The following is a 21,122-nucleotide window of genomic DNA, read 5'->3' on the forward strand; positions in this document are numbered from 1 at the left end:
GTGTGTGTGTGTGTCTCTGTGTCTGTGTGTGTTGGTGCGTGTGCGTGTTCTGTGTGTGGAGTGTTTTGTGTGTGGGTGTGTCTGTCTTCTGTGTTTTCAACCTTTTCTTGTTTTTGCAGGTACAACTTTGATTGTTTTGCTTGTAGTCAATGTGTCTCATGTGCAGCTGCTTTGTAACAATGAAAATTGTAAAAGCGCTATATAAATAAAGTTGAGTTGAGAGTTGAGTTGAGTATGTAAATATGTACAAGTAAAAAATAAGAATAGACTATTGTAGTACAAGGTATGTGCTATATACAGCAGAATGAATGAAATATAATTTACAGAAAAAGTTGTATAAAAACATAGATTTATCTGGAGGATATAATTAACATTGCACTTAATTATTATTGCACAGAGTTATTAATTGCACGGTGTGTAAAAACATTTAACTGTTCAAGAGGTAGATGGCCTGAGGGAAGAAGCTGTTTTTGTGTCTGGTTGTGCTCAGTAGCGCCGACCAGACGGCAGCATTGTGAAGAGCTCATGGCTTGGATGTGAGAGGTCCAGAGTGATTTTCTGAGCCCTTTTCCTCACTCTGGATGTATAGAGTTCTTGGAGGGTGGGCAGGGTAGCACCAATGATCTTCTCAGCAGTCCGAACCGTCCTCTGTAGTCTTCTGATGTCTGACTTTGTGGCTGAGCCAAACCAGACAGTTATGGATGTGCAGAGGACAGACTCTATGACAGCTGAGTAAAACTGTTTTAATAGAGTTTGTGTTAGGTTGAACTTCTTCAGCTGATGTAAGAAGTACAACTTTTGCTGGGCTTTTTTAGCAATGGAGCCAATGTGATTGTCCCACTTCAGGTTCTGAGAGATGATGGTGCCCAGGAACCTGAATGACTCCACTGCTGCCACAGTGCTGACTCCACTGCTGCCAAAGTGCTGTATTATAATAAATATAAATAATCTAAAAGGTGTGCATTATATCTGACACACACATGAACACTGTACAGTTAGTCTTGTGGGTATAAGTCATTCCCTTAAAATGCCATTGAAGTTGGAAACATATATTATACTCGCGTGCGTGTTGACACGGTGGTAAAACCAACCCGTTCTCACTCCAGACTCATCACATATTTACGCTCGGTCAGCGCCCCACGGCGTCACTTTTGAACGTGCAGGGTACTCCTTTGGCTTTGTTTTTCAATGAACAGGGAACTGCGTTGCTGTTTTCTAAATGCTACAGACCGAGATGCGTGCAATTCTTAGCATTTCATAATTATTTATGGTTTTAATATTTTGTAGCACCTAACCCCAACCTCACCCTAAACCTAACCCTAACCACTTCTCAGCCATATAAAACACAACACGCGAATAAAAGTACAGTCACGGGTATTTATTGCACAAACTGACCAAAAGCATTACAAAATAAAACAAACAAATCGTTTCGCATACCTTTTGCACCAAAGCCTTACGATAACTTTACAATGACGATGCCATGCGTGTCCGTGAATACATGAACTCGATTCAAGAGATAAACCGGAACAGCTAGATGCAATCGGTTGCGGGAGCCAATACCGTTTCACGTTCAAAGCTAACGAAATGACGCGATCAGACACGAGACACGGGAGAGCCAATGGCATCGAAGCTGACGTAACTTCCTCTGGCGGCAAATTTTGATTCGTTCTTCATTGGATTTGAGATTTACGGCGGACAGTGATCGCTTTCGCATCTGTTCCTCATACAAATCGATCGTTTCGCGTTGGTACCCTTGGAATATCTGTATTTTTGAATGACACGGTGACTGCTTGTATTATGTGTTTTATATTACGATAAATAAACTGTTTTAAACATTCAATAAACATTACTTCCTCAAACTGTCTGAATAGTGTCATGTAAATGCAATTATCCTGGCCATTAAACTTAAATTAAACCCCGAAACATCATCATTGCAAATTATATCTAATATACATTTTCATTCGCGTGCCCTTCACGTCGAAAAATGAAGCCAAAGGAGTAGCCTCATTTGTAGTAAAATCAGCACCGAAGGGCGCTGATCAGTCGGGAGTGAGAATGTGTTGGTGAAACATAACCCAGCTAACACGGTACGTTCTGACAACATCGCCAGTTCGTCTTCATTTGGTCACCACCCTGACATTACTTTGTGACAACGTTCTGATGACGTCTTGGCAACGTTCCATTTCTTAGTATTTTTGCTTACGTTCCAGAAACGTCCTAGCCTCGTCCTCAAATAACGTTGTGAATTAATCCCATGGAGAACGTTGTAGCGACGTGATGTACTGGTCTACAGATAACCTGGGCACTGGTCATTTTTGCTTACGTTCCAGAAACGTCTGAGCCACGTCCTCAAATAAGGTCGTGAATTGATCCCGTTGAGAACGTTGTAGCGACGTGATGTACTCGTCTTCAGATGACCTGGACACTGGTCATTTGATTAATTAATCTGGTCATTTCTGTTTATTATATTATTGTATGGAAAATTTATGATCATAGTAAAATCTGTTATAATGTCAAGACGAATGCTATTAATCTGACTTCTGACGGCTATTAAACTGGAGTTTAATTCAATACCACAATTACAACTATTTATTTTGTGCGTCTCCAGCACGCACTCGCCTTCTTTGTTCTGCAAAGAGCCGCGCACTCTCATCATTTAAACGTTAATGGTCATTTATTTTTACCTCACTGCCTGATTTTACTTTAGCGGTTTATTAATATTCTTTCTTTACTTTATACCTTACAGATGTGAGAGTAAACATATTTAGTGATTTTCGATCGATTTGGTGCGTTTAACTGAACGGACCCTGATGTTTGTGAGTGTGACTAAAGAAGCTTTTGATTGTTGTTTCTAATGCCGCGGATCTTTGCAATGAAATCAAGATGTCACACAACAATATGCAGCTGGATGAATCAAGGGAATATGCCCGTGTTAACTTGTGACCTCTCTGTTATTTATCTCTTATGAAATGTAACGTTAGTAAAGTTTACGAGTACAGTTTAGTAACCACGTCTTTTTAGAAGGAATGGTTTCCATTTGATGGCCCCTGTAGTGGAAGAACGATGCTCATTACTACCGTGTTAACTTGTGACTTAAGTTCACTATGTCTCAATTCATTGTAATGTTACATTAAATCTTCACGCTTTTTCTAACCGAAAGGCTGCTTATAACTATCACTTTGACAAAGCGTTAGCTTGCGACTTCGGTTCACAAGCTCATTTGTGTAGTTAACCTTATTACATTTTGTGCTTTATGATTTTCACCAGTTGAACCGTAACACCACCTTAGCACCCTCTGACTTGCACAGATGTTGAATGTGCTGCAAAGAGGCTAACAACTAAGGAAGAACTTTGTCATTTATCTCGCCGTCAATCTGTAATAAAACATCAATAAGCGCATCTAATCTAAATGACACATAGTCATTTGATGCATGGTTATCGACTTCATTGGCTAAATGCTGTAACTCTCTAGCTAATTGTGCGCCCGCCATAGTTACTTAACGTTATACACGAAGCAAACGTGACATAAGTCCAAAACAATTCAAGAGTAATTGATCAAACGCTTCAATCTACGCTGAACCAATTGTAGGCAAGACCAACCCATCTAATTATCATACAAGACACAGAAAAGTAAGAATAAATTCAAGAATAAATAAATAAAAGTGGAAATAAATACATGCGATAATAAATAAATATAAAAATAAATAAAAGTATAAATAAATAAATGTAAAAATAAAGGAAATGATAAATAAAATAATCTAAAAATAAAAAATTATAATAATTAAAATTAATTTAAAAAAGGACACAAAAAATAATAAATCAATTTAAAAAATGAAAAAAAAGTTAAAGCTAAGATCAATAATAGCTAAAACGAATTATTTTGTTTTATCAAACCATTCCTTTATTTATTTTCATATTATTACATTTATTCGTTTATGTATTTATTTATTTATACATTTATTTATTTATAATTTTTGCAGGTTTAGTCCTCCATAGCAACAACGTTCTCCATGGGATTAATTCACGATGTTATTTGAGGATGTGGCTAGGACGTTTCTGGTACATTAGCAAAAATGACCAGATTCATTAATCAAATGACCAGTGTCCCTGTTATCTGAGGACCAATACGTCACGTTGCTACAACGTTCTCCATGGGATTAATTCACAACGTTATTTGAGGACCAGGCTAAGACGTTTCTTGAACGTAAGCAAAAGTTCTAAGAAATGGAACGTTGCAAAGACGTCCTCAGAACGTGGTCACAAAGTAATGTCACGGTGACCAAATGAAGACGAACTGGCGACGTTGTCTGAACATACTGTGTTAGCTGGGGAGATACTTTCCAGCAGAGAGATGTTGGAGAGAAAGATCGTCTAAAAATCACCCCCAAGGAGGTTGCTTTGATTCGGATCAGTATGTGAGTAACATACTAACATACCAAGATATGTTGTTGTTGTAATATTAGCTGTGTGACGGAGCAGTTTTGAGCGTCATTGTTTATCTGGAACCGCTTTAATATTGTACTCGTCCAGATACTTGAGAGCGGGAGCGAGTGATCCGTTTCACCACTATACCACAGCAGAGAGGAAGAGGAAACGCACGTTGTAGAGTTGTTTGTCCGTTTAGGGCTGCTGTACAAAACATGGCGGCGAATTCAGTGTATGTAGGGCCAGTGCCGATCCTAGACGTCTGGGGGCCCTATGCAAACCTTTGTGAAGGGCCCTTGTCATAATAGTTAAAATTAGTTGAGCATAACTGTAAACTATAAGAAATAAAATGATAAATCAATTAACACACTTAAACAAATTAAAACTGAAAGACAAAAAACCTTAAACTGACAGTAAGAACAATTAAATTCACATTTTGATTCACATGTAAATAATCCTTTACCTAAAGTAACACATGGCTCTGGAACCATCTACCTTTTTACTAATTAAAGGAGTGATTAACAAAAATAAAACATGATAAATATAGTTTACTCAAGAAAGCCAAGCATTAAAAAATAAAACATAAATTATTCTCTAAATGTGATGACACAAAAATGGCATATTATCATGGGCAAACGAAATACAGTTATACAATATAGCTGAGACTCATATGAACATTGTACAGCTGTTTTTGTGACTAAGTCATTCCCTGTAAATGCTATTGAAGTTAGAATATTAATGTGTATGTAACTTTGGAGACGGTCCCTAAATTCACGACTATCGAACATCCAGTCAAACCAACTGCTTTGTAAATATGTACTTGCATAAGTTGCCAAAACTAAATAAGACTTTAAAATAGTAAACATGCCTTCTAGTTCTTGTTCTTTTTCTTCACGTTGTTTCCATTTTTCCGCTACACGGTTAGCTTCGTTTCGAAGCCATATGTAAGACGCATCATCACATTATGCGCATGTCATCACCTGCGTGCACTGCATGATGTCCGAGTATGTCACAGTAATTAAATAAATTAAGTATTGAAAAGGAAATTTCCAAATGATTGCTGTAAAGTTTGTAACAGAACACTCCGAAGGCAGTAAGTTGTATCCGTGTCTTGTTTACATTTATAGTGTTTTTGATTCGGTACTCAAGGAGGCCCCCTGGTGTTGCAGGGGCCCTACTCAACTTTGGTCGATCTGTATGTAGATATAAACAGCTTATTCTAAGGTATTACAAACATAATGGTTCATTACGTAAGGTCTTTATACACCTCTGAAGAAATAGTTTTGTATATTATATTGCATTTCTGTCAATAGATCCTCCTAAAAACGTCGTATTGTTCCTTTAAGAGTTTATGATAACTATCTCAAAAGAAAAATTTGCACCATTTTCCCCACAGAAAGTGTGTCCAGTTTGTTCGGTCAACAACTGTCGATTAAGTGAATTGTCATTAAATTGCTTCTAGATGTGTGAATGTGTTTGTCCATCTATCCAGGGGGGTGTACCCTGTCTTCAGCCCGAGATGCTGGAATAGGCTCCAGTCCCCTGCAGTCCTGCAGAGGATAGGCAAATTCGTAGAATGTATAGATAGGTTATTTTACAGTGGCAGAAAAAATTAAGAGATCGCTCCAGTTTTGCTTTTAGTCAGCATTTCTGCTATTGCAGTCATTCCAGTCCAGTTCTGCTGTATTTCAACAGAAACAAACCTCAGGAATTAAATAGTCACCCAACAGTAATGTGAAATACCAAGCAAATGCAAAGATGCATGAAAGTCATGAAAAAAATCAGGCTTATTCCATCATATATTTATTTTTTAATTGATCCTAAAACATGTAAAAACATTAATACTGTGTTGTTTAAACATGAATGTGAAATTGTTTTCAGTATTCAAGATCTGCAAACATTGCGTCTTTTTGACCAGTTTGTCCTTTTCGACTTTCTGCAAATTAATGCAAATAAAAGCATATTATCTTATGAAATTTGGGTGAGATGCATCACTAGTTTACAGAATGAAACAGAAACAATAATTTTACTTAAACCTGAACCGATAAATAGTAAATTCTGAAAAAAAGTATTGAAAAGAAAAAATACAGTAATAATAGAAACTGTATAATAATAAAATATAAAGTTAAAATATTTATTTTACTTATTATTATATTATTATTATATGTCATTGTTATATGTTGGCTAGAAGAAAGGCAAGTAGGAGCTTTTTTGCACAAGGATAGTTTAGTGTGGGTCTCTCTCACCAGTGAGCATAGAAGAAACTGTGTTTAAAGCTGTTTAAAATGTCAATAAACATAGACTGATTATACATCCCTTATTATTGCGATTTTGTTGGTGTATTTTTAATTAATATGGCATAAGAATTATTAAACATCTGTGTCATATAAAAGCACAATCACTGTTAAAAAAACAGTGGCTTATTGTTTTATTCCCTGTTTGTTTAAAGTATACATTTAAGCAGGAAATGTAAAATTAGGGTATAACTGCATTGCGAAAAATGAGACACTATGAACATCTCTCCCAGGTGACTCCTGAGCATGAGGGCTAAATAGTAACTATCTCAGGCTTTTTTGTACTTGTATGCATGCACTCCCTCATTCTGGTGTGAATATGTGTGTCTACTGAACGTGTTTATGCACTGCAGCATTATTTTTTAACAGTCAATGTTTGATGAATATGATTTATTTATAGAAATTAGGATGAATTAAAACACTTTATATTCATTCCCTGTTCAATATATGGGGACACATCACTCGAGTCTTTCCAGATCTGTGAGTTAATTTGACAGCTCACGGGGTGTTTTACAGTCTCCTCTGTTAGACAGGTACCCTAGGGCGAGCCAGCTGGATTGTGGATGCTTACAGATTTGGCTGCAGCTTCGTGCTGGGTGTCATCTGTCTGCGCGCTCCGCCGCTGCATGGCTATTTTTTTGTCCTCCTGACATCATGTGGATGAGCAGTTTGTGCCTGGCAGGGTTTGTCTTTCCAGGTCTGCCATCAAACTCAGCCAGCGAGCTCCTAATCTGGCGCGGCACCGCTCCCAACGCCGGCACCCCCGGCATACCGCGGGCCACTAAAACTTTCACAAGCGTCAGAGGAGATCGCAGCACTCCTACACGCGGAGCAGAAGGGAGGGGAGATGTGGCGGGGGGAGTCGCTGCCAGGGGACTTGTTTTGCTCACACACGGAGAATGTCCCCACTTTAACCGCGGGAATGTCACTGCCGATTGCGCGCTCTGCAAGAGACGCGCGCTTCCACAGGTTTGGGCATCTCTCCGCCTGTTGCCGGCAGTTTTACTCGGACACCGACGCAAATCCGCGGGGGGAAGTGACAGGGACAAGTCCACACACACTCGCGCGCGCATGCATGTTCTCTGCCCCTCAAATGTGCTGTGAACATTAATTGTGAAAGACACGATGATTCCACCCAAAGAGCTTTACAGTTTAGCATCGCCAGACGGGGCTGACAGGATTGCTAGGCTTTCCAGAAAAGCACATGATGATAAGTACATATGTTGATTCTCAGACTACAGGAGGGGTCCAGTGGACTCCATTCAGCCCCGAGAGAATGCACAGACACCGGCCCTGATGGGCTGCATCTCTATTTCTATAACTCCCTCTCTCTCTCTCTCTCTCTCTGCTGGACTCTCAGGGGGTAAACCGGTACCAGGATTGGTGACCTGCTCTTTTGCCCAGGGTTGGCAATGACTGACGAAGAGATAGGCAGAGGAAGAGAGTCAGACAGGCTGCTCAGCCCCAGGATGAGAGCTCTCACCAGGGCTGCAGGTCATTGAGATCCTCCACCTGTTTCACGCCACCATCAGCCTGCGGCACGAGATCAAGACCTGAGCGAGAAAACAAATATAAAAGACAGCTAGAGCAAGTAAACAAGAGAATGAGAGAGAAGGAAAGCCATTCAGCGCAAAATAATGATACCCATTGGGTAATGAGAACCATGGCCAGAGATGGCAATGAGGGGAAGATGTGTGCGTATGTGTGGCCCTGTGGGTATGTTTTGTGTTTTAAAGCGTCTCAGACCTCCATCCAAACACTTCACTATGTGTTCAGAATGCGCTCCAGGAGTCAAGAGCTCATCTAAAGTCAAGTCAGCACATTAGACCCGTGACTTAACATTCACAAATACAACTCAGTCTATATGTTTAATATATTCATGATTGAATATTTATATTTCTTGAGAAGAATGTTTTATTCTTATTCTTATATGAAGCTGAATTAAAGAATTTTAAAATATAATTTTAAATTTTTAGGAAAGTGGCACATTCCATTTCAGACTAATGATCCATTTTACTGTATATAAATGCACGAATAAAACCAATAGTGAATTTTAGAGGAGTTGACCAGAAATGCATTCCTTCTATTGAACGTCAAACAAAAACAGGACTTCATTAGAAACTCGGAAAGTTATCCTTCTCTAACTTTTCCAGCCTATCCATTATTTGCCCTTGTAAAACCTTTGTCATTTAATTAAGCCTCATATTTTATTTGGGAACTGAAATTCCCTGAGGCTATTTTAATAGCTCAAATAACACACTGTACTTTAATATTGTTGTATCAGATTGATACTTTCTGACTTTCTCAGACTTTATAAAAATATATAATGAGGAGACTATAATTAGGCAAGATAACATTCTAAATGACCTCCATGAAAAACGTATTTTTTCCGTGTCCCTTGATTTTCATGTGCTATTTTCTATTATCATTTATATTATGTGTTGTTGCTGGATTCAAACCAAAACATTTTCTAAACAGTAAAATTAATATTATGTAACAGAAGGTTAAATCATTGATATCTGACAATTTGTTTTTATTATGTCTGATGAATACACTATAAAATAATAAAAAATACAGTACAGGGTCTTTTTGCACTTACTATTTGCAACACAACATGAGGGTTGTAAGTATTGTGCCATGATTATTACCTACACTATAGATGATAATACTGAGAGACAGCACACATCTCATTACAGCAATAATAATTCTGTCTGTAAACCAAATACCTAACTGAAAATATATATTCTCAGGACCCCATGAAAGTCTTTCTCCCTGTTTACATTTTTTCTTCTGAAATATGCTTGTATATTTAAGAGATATAGTAATGTACATTGTCATTTATTGATTATTAATGTTTGAGTATGTTTCTACTCTAATCCATCTTTATCAAATTAAGGTTTTATAACCTAATAATAATTTTGATTTTTTTTACTCCAAATCTGTCAATCTCACCATGACATGATGCAGAAACACAATGATCAAATAATACTTTGTCTCCATCTAGTGCCTACGGATATTGTTTTAAAGGAAAGATTGAGTAGCCTAAAAATCTAATATAGTCATCAAGTGGTCTCTCATATACTATTCTAGACTAATTTGTAATATTGGGAATTATTTAATGTGTAATGTTTAATTTTGATCTGTAAAAACACTGTACAATTATTCAATTTAATGTGTGTGACATGGTCTTATTAAAAGTAGCCTATATACATGATAACACTAAAATACTCTGATTACTTTAACCCTGTTTTCTACCCCTATAAACCATTGAAAAATTACGGTGAGTAAAATTCCTAGGTATTAAAGTATTTTTAAACATTACTGTAGTAAATAATAAACCGTAATATTCTATGGTATTTTCTACATTTTTACTGTATAGTCAATACTACAAAATACTATAGTTTACATAATATATTATACTACCTATATATATATATATATATATAATATATATATATATATATATATATAGTATATGCAATTTAGGCTATATAATATAAATATTTTACTATACTGTACAACCCCATTTCCACTAATATTTAGAAACGTATTTTTTTAATAAATGGTGATTACATTTCATTAAATGCATACAATATTTATCGTATTAAGTATGATTTATGTTAAATGCTCTTTCATTTAAGGAGCCTATATTATAAACGTATAGATTCGCTTTAATTAAAAACAAGATTGCACGTATACTGTTTTACTTTTAGTGGCCGGAAATAAGCAATAAAAACATAAGCAACGCTGATCTAACGTTGGTCCAGAATGTTAAACTAATATCTGTAAGATCTTTAAGAGCCCGTGAAGTGTACCACGACCACAACACGGTTGCGAAGCGACCTTTATTTTGACACGATCGTCAAAACTTTTATTTTGAAATTGCTTGTTATTATAGCTTGCACATGACTTGTTTAGCCGTTTTACTGTGTAAAGAATCGTTTCAACTTCTTGAAACAGTTTACTAGTTTTCCTGGTTAAAAACGATACTTATTAGTTTGCCTCGTGTAATTCAGTTGGCAGATTAAACTAGTATCTCGTCGTGATGGAGAAGATAGTTAAAGGTGAGTCTTTTAATAAAAGGACATCTAACTGTTAAAGTTATTTATCTGCAGTCTGTAACGCTTTTTGGCGTAACAGTGACAAATATATATTTTACTTGTACAATCATTCATTTTACGCTAATTTTGCAACCAAACTAACTTGCACGTAAAAACCAATTCAATGAGAATGTTTACACGTTCAGAGGCATGGGGGAATTCGTGCAGTGTCATATGAAATGACAGCATCTCTTAATGGGCAAATGACTGTTAAAATATGAAAAAAGAACGTGAAAAGTATTTGTCCCTGTGCAGATGTTGGCGATATTCAATCCAGGCTTATTGATCACAGGCCAGTTCTGCAGGGAGAAATCAGATACTTCCTTAGAGAATTTGAGGTATGTTTTTGTTTCATTATACAGCTTTTATTCGGGCACTATTCAAAAATAAAAAATTCATCAGTATATGCTGGAATGGAATTAATGAAAACTTTTATAAGAACAGAAGTGTTTGTTGTTTCTCAGGAGAAGCGAGCTTTCAGAGAATGCCGTCTGCTTGAGAAGCTGAATAAGATGATATCAGACACAAACGATCATGATCTGCCTCAGTGCACTGACAGTATGCACGACAAACTGTGTGATGCTCTCACACGGTGTAAGTCTCATTAATATCCATACCGATGCCGAGTATCAACCATGTAAGGACTAATAATTTATATGTGTCAGGATCATTTTCCTTGAGTCCATGTTACAAGAAGCACGGTTGTTTTTTTATGTAAACTTAAGACCTGACCCATAAATGCTTTGACATGGTGCAAAAGTAATAATGTAAATGTATTGAATGATTCAAAGTCTACCGTTTCATCTTCAGTTGAAGCAGCAAATCATATGACTCAGAGGATCCAACAGAGGGAGCTAGCTGCTGAACAGGTACCTGTGGACAGTGGTTTTGCATCTTTATATTATCTTATATATTCATTAGTAAGTTTATAACTTCAATGCCGTTCTATGTTCAAATGTTTTGGCAGATAGATTTAATCAACATTTTATTTCTCTATCATATACTGTTTGTATTGAAAATTGAATGCATAAAGTGTTCAATGTAGAGTACTCAGGGAAATGTAATGACTATCCCATGCATAAAGAAAACTCGCATAATGAACACTGTTTGCTTCATATTGCATACTGTTTGACTGATCTTTTAGAGATGGTAATGATTTAACACATTCTGCACATAATATGTGCATTGACTTGTATGTGTGTGTTTAGAGTACACATCTGCAGGTGTTTGCGGAGAGACAGAGGCAGGACTGGGAGACGTTTCTGAAAGAGCAGTCTCGTCTCAAGGAGGAGGTAGATGAGGAGCACGCTAAAGCTGTGGGAAGACTCAGTGCACAGTATGATGAGATGAAGAAAGACCTGGCGAAATACAGCAGCTTCTGAACCTGTGTGTGCATGCGTGCGTGCATGTACGGTGTGTGTGTGTGTGACCTTTAATGTAAATAATATTTTTATGGTACTGACATATCAATGAAATACATATAAATTCATTTCTTTTTATGTTGGCTGTTTTGTGTTTACCCAAAAATGAAAGGTTTGTCATTATTTACTCACCCATAAATGTCATTTCAAACTCATCAACTCATTTTTCTCTCTATTTGTAGCTCAGAAGGAGGATTAAAAAAAAAACATTTATGAATTAAGTCCTAAAGAACATTTAAAGTTTCACAAAAGTGGTACACGTGACTACTGTGCACTATATTTCAAGTGTGCTGAATGCATTTGATAGCTTTGTGTAAGGAAAAGATTAACGTTTTGTTATTCACTGACAGCCTTTCCACTGCAGTCTTTTCTATAAATCACTCACAATACAATACATTTCAATCCAAAAATAATGAATTAAATTACCAAATTAAATCCAAAAATCTTTTCTCTCTGCTCAACTGTCCCTGTGTTTTCCACATAATAGGAAATGTCAGACAGCACATTTATTAAATCAGAGCGGCTTTTGACAGGGGTGGAGCGTTTGGACCGTCAGTGCTTAACATGCAATAATATATGCTCAGTGTCTATTATGTAATGTAGTATATGGCACATCTGTTTACTGCTCCTCAAGGTGTGGAAGCACCTGTGCAAGACATTATTGCAAACATGATTAAAACTATTCCAGACTGCTTAAACATAAACACATTGCAGTAAAAATGAAGTAAATTCCACCATGACGTTTTTTAGCTTCTTTGAGGTACTGGCTGGGTCATGGTGTTGACTTTTCCAGCCCCTTTGATCTAAAAGTAAATATTGTTCCAGTCTTTCAAGAATCAATAAAACCATTAGGTAGACATCCAACATGACTCCAGTAACAGTACCTCTGCCACAAACTCTCAAAAATAAAATAAAGTCTATTGTAAACTGAACTCTTGATTTCTAAGGCAAGCATGTTGCTCACACTAACAATATCTAGGCTCAGAGTGTTAAACTTAACTCCTCGCGCCCTGTTTGTGCCAAGAACATGAACCTGCTTCACTTTTCTACAGTAAATGACATTTTATTTCCAGGCGATAAAATATAAAAAATTCCACAGAAAAGTATATCTAGAGGGACCAGAGCTATATCTAAAGACCTAGGCCTGTATTCACAAAACCTTTTATCTTACCACGGAAAGGTCTTCTAAACAGCAGTAAAAGTTTTTAGTTAAAAGAGTTTCTCAAAATCTATGCTGAAAGCAAATAGAAAGAATTCTTAAACTATTAGAGAAAAAGCGGGGTTGACCATGTTGCCTTGTTGGATGATGTCAGCTAGATAACTATTTATGCCCACAGTGATTGGCAGAAAGGGGATGGGTTTCTGTCAGTGATTTAATAACAATATTGTAGGTATGATGTTTCTATGTTCACACTGTAAAACTTTGCTTTAATTTCGCAGCAGGTTTGCCAGTAATTTACTGTAGATTTAATGTACAATTTTTTTTTAAGCATAAACTTACCCAGTTTATATATTTTTCTTTCATAAAACAAGACTTTATATCTTGGGTCACTTTTCTTGTTATGTAAATGTATCGTAATTTAAGAAGTTTTAAACATTTTTACAGAGAACAAGAGAAAAATGCTAAGGAAGAATGTCATTTTTTGCAGGTGTTGCTGTGCTAATGCCAGTCTCTTCATTGCTCATTTTAAATCTCAAAAGTCAAAGTGTTTTAATTTTGATTAAAGTAATTGAAAACAGTACTAATTGGAAAGTATATTAAGTAGTAATTAAATCTACAGTAAATTACTGGCAAACCTGCTGCAAAAACTACAGCAAAGTTTTACAGTGCAATTAATATCTTAAAATAAAAATGTTTTGTGAATATGGGCCCTGAGACCTATAAGACCATACATAAAATACTGCATAACAATGTCATAGCTACAGTACTATTTAAATATCTAAATGGCTAACAAGCACCACTCCAAATTTCTTAAAAGAAATGCACAATTCTAGTTTATGATTGTTAAATGTCATTTATATCCAACAAAATTGAAACCAGTTAGAGAAGCAAAATAAAGGTAAGTTAATAATGTCCAGTAGGCTTGTCTATCAGAATATAATACCGCTTGTTTGTTTTGACATGATGACAACTACCATTTTGGGCTTATAGCGCTAATGTGGTGTTAGTTTTATTGTTGAATTTAGATTTAATAAAGCAGTTGAACTGGGGTTAGTGTACGTCAATGTTTGGTTTTGTCATTTCTCATTATTGAGGTCTCTCACAGAGCAGGGCTATAATGTTCCCATTAGCATGTAAATGGTAATTTGACTTGCCTTGAGTGTGACAGATTTGCAGCTGCAGATATTTTGAGGTGTAGCCGGTTTAGCATTCTAGCCAGTCACTTGTCTCCGCTGTGGCAAACTCAAGTCAGTCACTGGAAGCTAATGAGGAGTGACACAGCGGAAACATGCATCTCCTTCAACAACAAGGCACCTTTCATCTGCGCCTGTTTGCTTTTGCAACTCCGCTTGAGAAAAGAAAATAGACAGAAAATTTTAGAAAGGTCAAATAAAAAATGAGCCGACAAACAAATCCCAAGAGTGTGATTACAACCCTTTTGTGATATATTTCTGTCAGCCTGTTTAAATGTCTCCCCTGGAAAATATGTTTTGTGTGGGCTGTGAATGTGATCAAATGTGTGCATTACTGATGCTTAGGTTTTTATTTTAACATCCCAAAATCCCATAGTTAGAAACATTGGAGGAATATAAACATTTTTGCTGTATAAAGCTGCTAGAAAACCTAATGGAGGGCCAAACGAACAGGGCTCAACATACATCAGCATTTTGCGTCAATATTGTTTGGAAAAAAGACTCTATCACCCCTGCACGCTGACCCCGGAGGAAACCTCCCTGCTTTTCAGTGGCTCGCACAGGAAGCAGCATTTGAAACAATCATTTCCTCTCTGAGGCGCTCAAGATAGACTCTGTCCGGGAAGATGAGCTAAAGTAACTTTAAGCACGGCCGCTGGAGTTTATCTGAGCGTGACCTTCCACACCAGCACGAAGGAACGGCAGATTGTTTTCCGTCTACTCTCTATCAGTTTCACATAGTCCTTCCTGTTTTTCAGGGAACGTGGTGATCCAGGCAGGGAGCTAAGCACCCTGCCAACATAAATCGTGTAGGAAAAGGCATTGAGAACTTATCAACTGGCAAAAACTCTGGAGACACAGTCGAGGAAATGTCGGATCACAGGAAGGTAGACATTCATCCAAGCAGCGGGACATCCATTTACAGTTACTGTGTCATTTTGGTTCGGTGGTTTTTGAGAAGCTTATCAATCAGCAAACTATAACCAGTGAAGCTTGTTGACCATGCAGCAACTTCCTGGTAAAGCAGGTCTGTTGGGTTCAAGGGTTAGTTCATGCAAAAATCATTCTTTTGTCATTATTTACTTACCCCTGTGTCTTTTAAACTCTCAATGGCAAAAATAATAAGTAATGTTTGAGTAAATAATGACAAAATATTCATTTTTGCATAAACTACTGTAGCCTATTCCTTTAACCTTATAAGTCTGGTAAGCATGCCTATCGCCCCAGCATCCAACAAATGATGTTCAGCATGAACAGTGCTGATCCTAAACAAAAACTTGATCACAATACATAAGTATAAGTACTGTGTGCAATAAAACATGGCATTACCATTACACATTTAGGTAAATTTTTGTAGAGTGTCCTCCGAAATATTTCCAGTATTGATGGTTTGGGTCTTTTCTTTTTCTTGTCCTCACCCTTCCCCATCCTTTCTTCCCTAAAGAACTATAGAGAAATGGGTTTGCTCCAGACATCCACACCACTCTTGAATCCCAGGCTCAATAAATGCTTTCCTCTGTGTTCATTTGTCTCAGAAATCCTGACAGGGCCCTTGGCATGGCCTAGTGTGAACTTTCAACCTACTATATTAAAAAGTGCACTCATTGTCTGAAAGAAAGGCCACCAGGACAGAGAAAAAGAAATTGAAAAGAGAAGAGAAGAAAAGCATTTTTTAAGTGTTATTGTTCCCCTAGAGAGTGCAGAGGATATTAATTTTAAGAGGCCGTTCATGATGAGGTATTTCAACTTGCTGAGTACTCTTGCTCTATTGTGTCTCTCTATAGCAATAGCAATTACGAGCCTCTCCAAATGAAAACAGCAGTGAGAGGTGGGCTGCGACCAGCTTAATAACTCAGCATTACTGCACCGCAGGGTTTGTTGAGTGCACAGTAAAACAGGTGGCTAAGTGAATGAATTCTTTGGCAGTGGTAAACGTTCACCCTGAGAGCACGTCAATGGAGAAAACTTGCAGGAGATGCTTGGGCTGTCAAAGGGAATTAAGAATATGGCTATGTCCCAATTCCTATACTTACTGTAGACGAGTACATACTTGGTGCATATGAGGTAAAAATACTAACACATCATACTGTACTGTTTGTGTTTACCAGTGGTACGTTCACATTTACAGACCATTTTATTGCACAAATATTGTGTAATAAAGAAGGCCATCAACCTTTTTGTCAGTACTATCTGTACACTGGTTTATACTGTAGATGAAACTACCCAAAAAAGTATACACTCATGCAAACTTAATCTTGATGTATTTGATGCATGTTTCATTTAGTTTCTGATGCTGCTATTGCTAGTGTATAAAGGGATATTTTAGCTGAGAAAAACAGGACCCATAATCCGTCACTCGGCCAAGTCAGAAAGTGATAAGAGCACAAATAACAACTTATTTCCACAGTCAGTCAACCTGCTGAACAATGGGCAGCTGATGGTAGAGAATGCTTTGTCATTGTTTGAGTGCTGTGGTCTCAGGGTTCAGGAATGTCTATAGATCAGAAGCAGAATACTTAAAGAATTCCCACATTTCAGCAAATAATGTTTGGACTGTGTTTGTGCCAGTATCCAACACTGGCATGAGCAATGTTGTGCTATTGATAACAGAATAATTTCACTTTTCTACAAGACTATCAGTCATTCATCATGCTGTTGTCCAAAACCTTGTATCTCCATATTTCGTGATTTTTATTTTGCCATAAATTATTATTATTAGTCACCCTTTATATCTGGCAATGGGTTTAGCAACTATCTAAGCAATAAAAAGTATGAAAATGTGCTTGTCAACTTTGACAACACAGTATTTAATCATTTAAAGTACAGCCTTTTTACCATTTCCTGATAAACAACGAATTTAAACATCCGAGGTTTTGGAAGGACAGTGACGATATATTCAATTTTGTAAAATGTCTGACATTTGATCTGTAGATATGATTGTTGTGACTGTAATTTATCTATTTTCCTTCATTTGCTCAAAAAGATAGACAGAAAGATAGTATTATCCTTAAACAGCAGATGAACTAACCATGTAACAGTTGTAATGCGTGCAATTTCACCAAACCTTTTGCTGTTTTGTGCTATATGTAGTACCTGCTTCTTCTTTTAAACAGTCCCAACTATCTTGAACATTTTTTCTTCAAGGTCTAAGGTTACTTTAATGTCATTTCACTATATGGAGTGGTACGGCGCACAGTATAGCGGATACAAGACAGAACTAACACAAGACAAAAGCAGAGAAGCTGTACATAAGACTGCATAAAGTGCATGTGTATAACTTTGTGCAAACAGCGCAAGTCAGTACAGAGGCCAACAAATTGGGCTTTCCTCAGCTTTCACAGTTGGGCTTTCTTGATTATGGAGTGGCTGTTAAAGAAATAGTTCACCCAATATTTACTTAATATTATCCATAATTTACTCACCTTCATGCCATCCTACTTGAACAGTATATGACTTTCTTTCTTTAGCCAGACACAATTTGAGTAATTTTTCCCAGATTGGTAATGGCCCCAAACATGCATATATCCATCATACAACTTCTGATGCAAAAAATGTTTTTGAGTAAAAAATATTAACATTTTAATGCATTTAGTTAAGATAGATCTTTGTACATGTATAGATTAGAAAATGACAGGTAATGGCAGTACGCCGGCGTTGCAAAGAATCTCAACAAATGATAGAAAAAGAAGTAGAAAAGAAATCGAAGTCTGTATTAATGGGTCAGGTGTTGGCGGGAGAGGTTTTTAGCCGATTCTTAAAGATGGCTACAGAATCTGCTGATCTTATAGCAACAGGCAGATCATTCCATAGTCGTGGAACAGATCCAGAGAAGGTATGTGAGGGTGATTTTTTTCTCTTTTTGGGATGGCACCACAAGACGTTGTTTATTAGCAGAGCGCAGGGATTTAGAGGGTACATAAATCTGTATTAGAGAGTGAAGGTAAGGGGGTGCCGAACCAGTGGTGCTTTTGTAGGCCAAGAGCAGAGCTGACTTATCGTATATGCTGACTTACCGTTCTTTCTGAGACCCACAATTGTTTGATCTGTGATGCTTGGTTGGAGCTGTGTGTTGATATAGTTGTGAGCCAGCAGCATTAACAACAGTGATCTGAGCACACAGCTCTGCTCTGGACCTCAGTGCCAGTGTGGTGGTGTTGAAAGTGTTGTGTGAGATTAGGAATCACTGATCTTTCAGTTAGAAAGTCTAGGTTCCAGTTGCCAAGACTATAGTTGTAATTTAAAATGTAAATGTAGTAAAAATACTACAAATAAAGTTTTTACGTGTCTAAAGATATGTCACAAACCAAAATGGTAAAATGAGTTTGTGTGCAATGAATATAAAATAAAACATTTCACATAATTTTTAGTTTGACCTCGTAAGATGGAAAACTTTTCTGAAAATGTAGCACCTGCTATCATTTACTTCTATAGCTTTAGTATTAGATATGAGGCTTCGTATTTACATGACATTTATGCATTTGGCAAATGCTTTCATCCAAAGCAATTTACAGTGCATTTTAGTCTATCCATGTCTTTCATCAGTGTGTGTTCCCTGGGATTGAACCCACAACCTTTCGTTGTTAGCGCAATGCTCTACCAACTGAGCTACACAGAAACATACATTGTATACAGTAGATAAGATAATAGCTTCAATCATATTCAATCATATAAATCATATTTAGAAAGCGTGTCAAAGCATGTATGTAAATTCTTCAGCTGAAATTTTAAGATTGATAAAATGGGTTACTCTGCAACCTTTGCAGATTGTTTTCAAATTTTCTGGTGTACAACATCAATGGATATGATATGTATTGTGGGAATATAGATACTCTAACACAAATGAATTGTACCTCTCTGGCCTGCAGATTAAGGTCTGAGAGTGAGCTGGACTGGGGTTGAGATTCCCAGCACCTGCTACTATGTCCTGGCCAACCTAAACATATTATTCTGCCTGCAGAGCCACTTAATGGCTTCTGTGGGGAGCTGGAAGCGAACGGCTGCGACTGTCATGTGGCAGGAAGCGTTCTGCACATGCATGAACATGGGCTGCTGGTCAATGAAGGTACAAGAACAAACATACTACTTCATAAACTTTGGAACTGTTGTCTGGTCTGAACTGAACTGTCACAGTTTTATGCAAACTTTTCAAGACCATGATGTTGTCAAATATTAAAGAAGGCACGACAATAGCACATGCCTCCCTGACACGACCTGGTCGTTGTTAGACCTTGGCCTACATTGTTAGGTAGCCTGATCGGTGAGAGTGGTTAGTGTCATGCATCAACACTGTGCAGTGAACAAATCATCCCTAAGAAAAACAGAATACATCTGTTTGGAGACTTGGCACAGTCACACTTGACTTCAGCAAGGCAGGGCCGTTTTCCATGAGAGTAGTAAGTGACAACATCTGCAATTTCTCTTCAAATGGAAAATAAAAACAAACCTTGACGCAATGTAGACTCTCTTAAGTGTCTTACAATATGTAAAATGTGACCTAAAAGGTGCTCAGAGTTTCCTCAGCAGCTCAGTTAATGACTATAGGCGACATGACCTTTCTGAACGAAGATATCACTGTCATCTCTCTTCTGATTTTATGGTGAGATCCGTACGTTCAGCATACCCTTCATAAGGTAGCATTATTAGAGACTGACGTGTCCCACGCACAGTTTGCAAGGTTATAGATGGTTTTGAACTGTTCTGATAAATGGACTCAAAGTGAAAAAAAAGTCAAGTATTTGTAGCGGTTTTAGCTAACGTTATTATATTGATGAGCAAAGCTCACCAAATATGGTTCTCCACCAGATCTTTCAAGATCATATCCATGAAATTAGTTATTTAAAACATCAATTTCAGTCAAGGAATTAGTTTAGTTTAGTTTAGTGATCAAATATACATATTTTACGGTCTCTGATTAGTAATATAAAGCATAAAAATACTTGTATGCATTCGTCCAGCAAATGCCTCAATGATATTATATACTTTACATTATCTCATGGCCATAAGTAACGTGACTTTACCAAACACGATTTAGAGCAAAGGTAGCATAAATCAAAACACAGTAGAAGGGACCAAGTTTGTGAGTGTGAATACAGAAAACCCATCACAAATGAATATGGTTGTTTATTAAACTCTACTCTACATGATAACAAAAACAATGATGATCGCATAACACACACAAATTACATGAAACATGAAATGCGCTAGGAAGCGCTGAGAGAGAAAGAGAGAGAGAGAGAGGGCGAGGGCATGGCAGCGATTTCTGAACACAAATAAAAATCATCTTTAACAAAGAGGCACAGACTTAACGCAGCTATTCTATAAATAGAAACGGACACTTGCAAGCTCTGTGCTGGACTGATATCCGTATGCGCGTGTAGAGATGGAATTGTTCAAAAGGTTTCAGAAAGGCAGATCATGGCCTGCTCGCTCGTGAACATGACGCCTTTTTTTATGAGTTTTATTTATTTGGGGTTGTTATTTACTGGAATTGGTTGTGAAAATGACACAGATGAGGACGAGCACGCCAA

General features: G+C 37.2%; 1 protein-coding gene across 1 annotated transcript; it reads left to right on the top strand.

Annotated features, from left to right (window-relative positions):
* Positions 1-10,609: 10,609 nt before the first annotated feature.
* bloc1s5 (biogenesis of lysosomal organelles complex-1, subunit 5, muted) lies at positions 10,610-12,395 on the top strand. The gene is made up of 5 exons (XM_057322816.1): positions 10,610-10,783; positions 11,075-11,157; positions 11,284-11,413; positions 11,630-11,688; positions 12,028-12,395. Exons 1-5 carry the CDS (start codon positions 10,765-10,767, stop codon positions 12,199-12,201), a joined length of 465 nt encoding a protein of 154 aa, XP_057178799.1. The 5' UTR covers positions 10,610-10,764; the 3' UTR covers positions 12,202-12,395.
* The last annotated feature ends 8,727 nt before the right edge of the window (positions 12,396-21,122 follow it).

Source organism: Triplophysa rosa, linkage group LG23 (assembly GCF_024868665.1).
Source record: "Triplophysa rosa linkage group LG23, Trosa_1v2, whole genome shotgun sequence".
Classification (NCBI taxonomy): Eukaryota; Metazoa; Chordata; class Actinopteri; order Cypriniformes; family Nemacheilidae; genus Triplophysa; species Triplophysa rosa.

Bases quoted from the DNA above. Each gene is read 5' to 3' on its own strand.
- bloc1s5 (XM_057322816.1), top strand. The intron at 11,158-11,283 runs GTATGTTTTTGT...GTTGTTTCTCAG, and splicing joins ACTTCCTTAGAGAATTTGAG to GAGAAGCGAGCTTTCAGAGA. The intron at 11,414-11,629 runs GTAAGTCTCATT...TTTCATCTTCAG, and splicing joins GTGTGATGCTCTCACACGGT to TTGAAGCAGCAAATCATATG.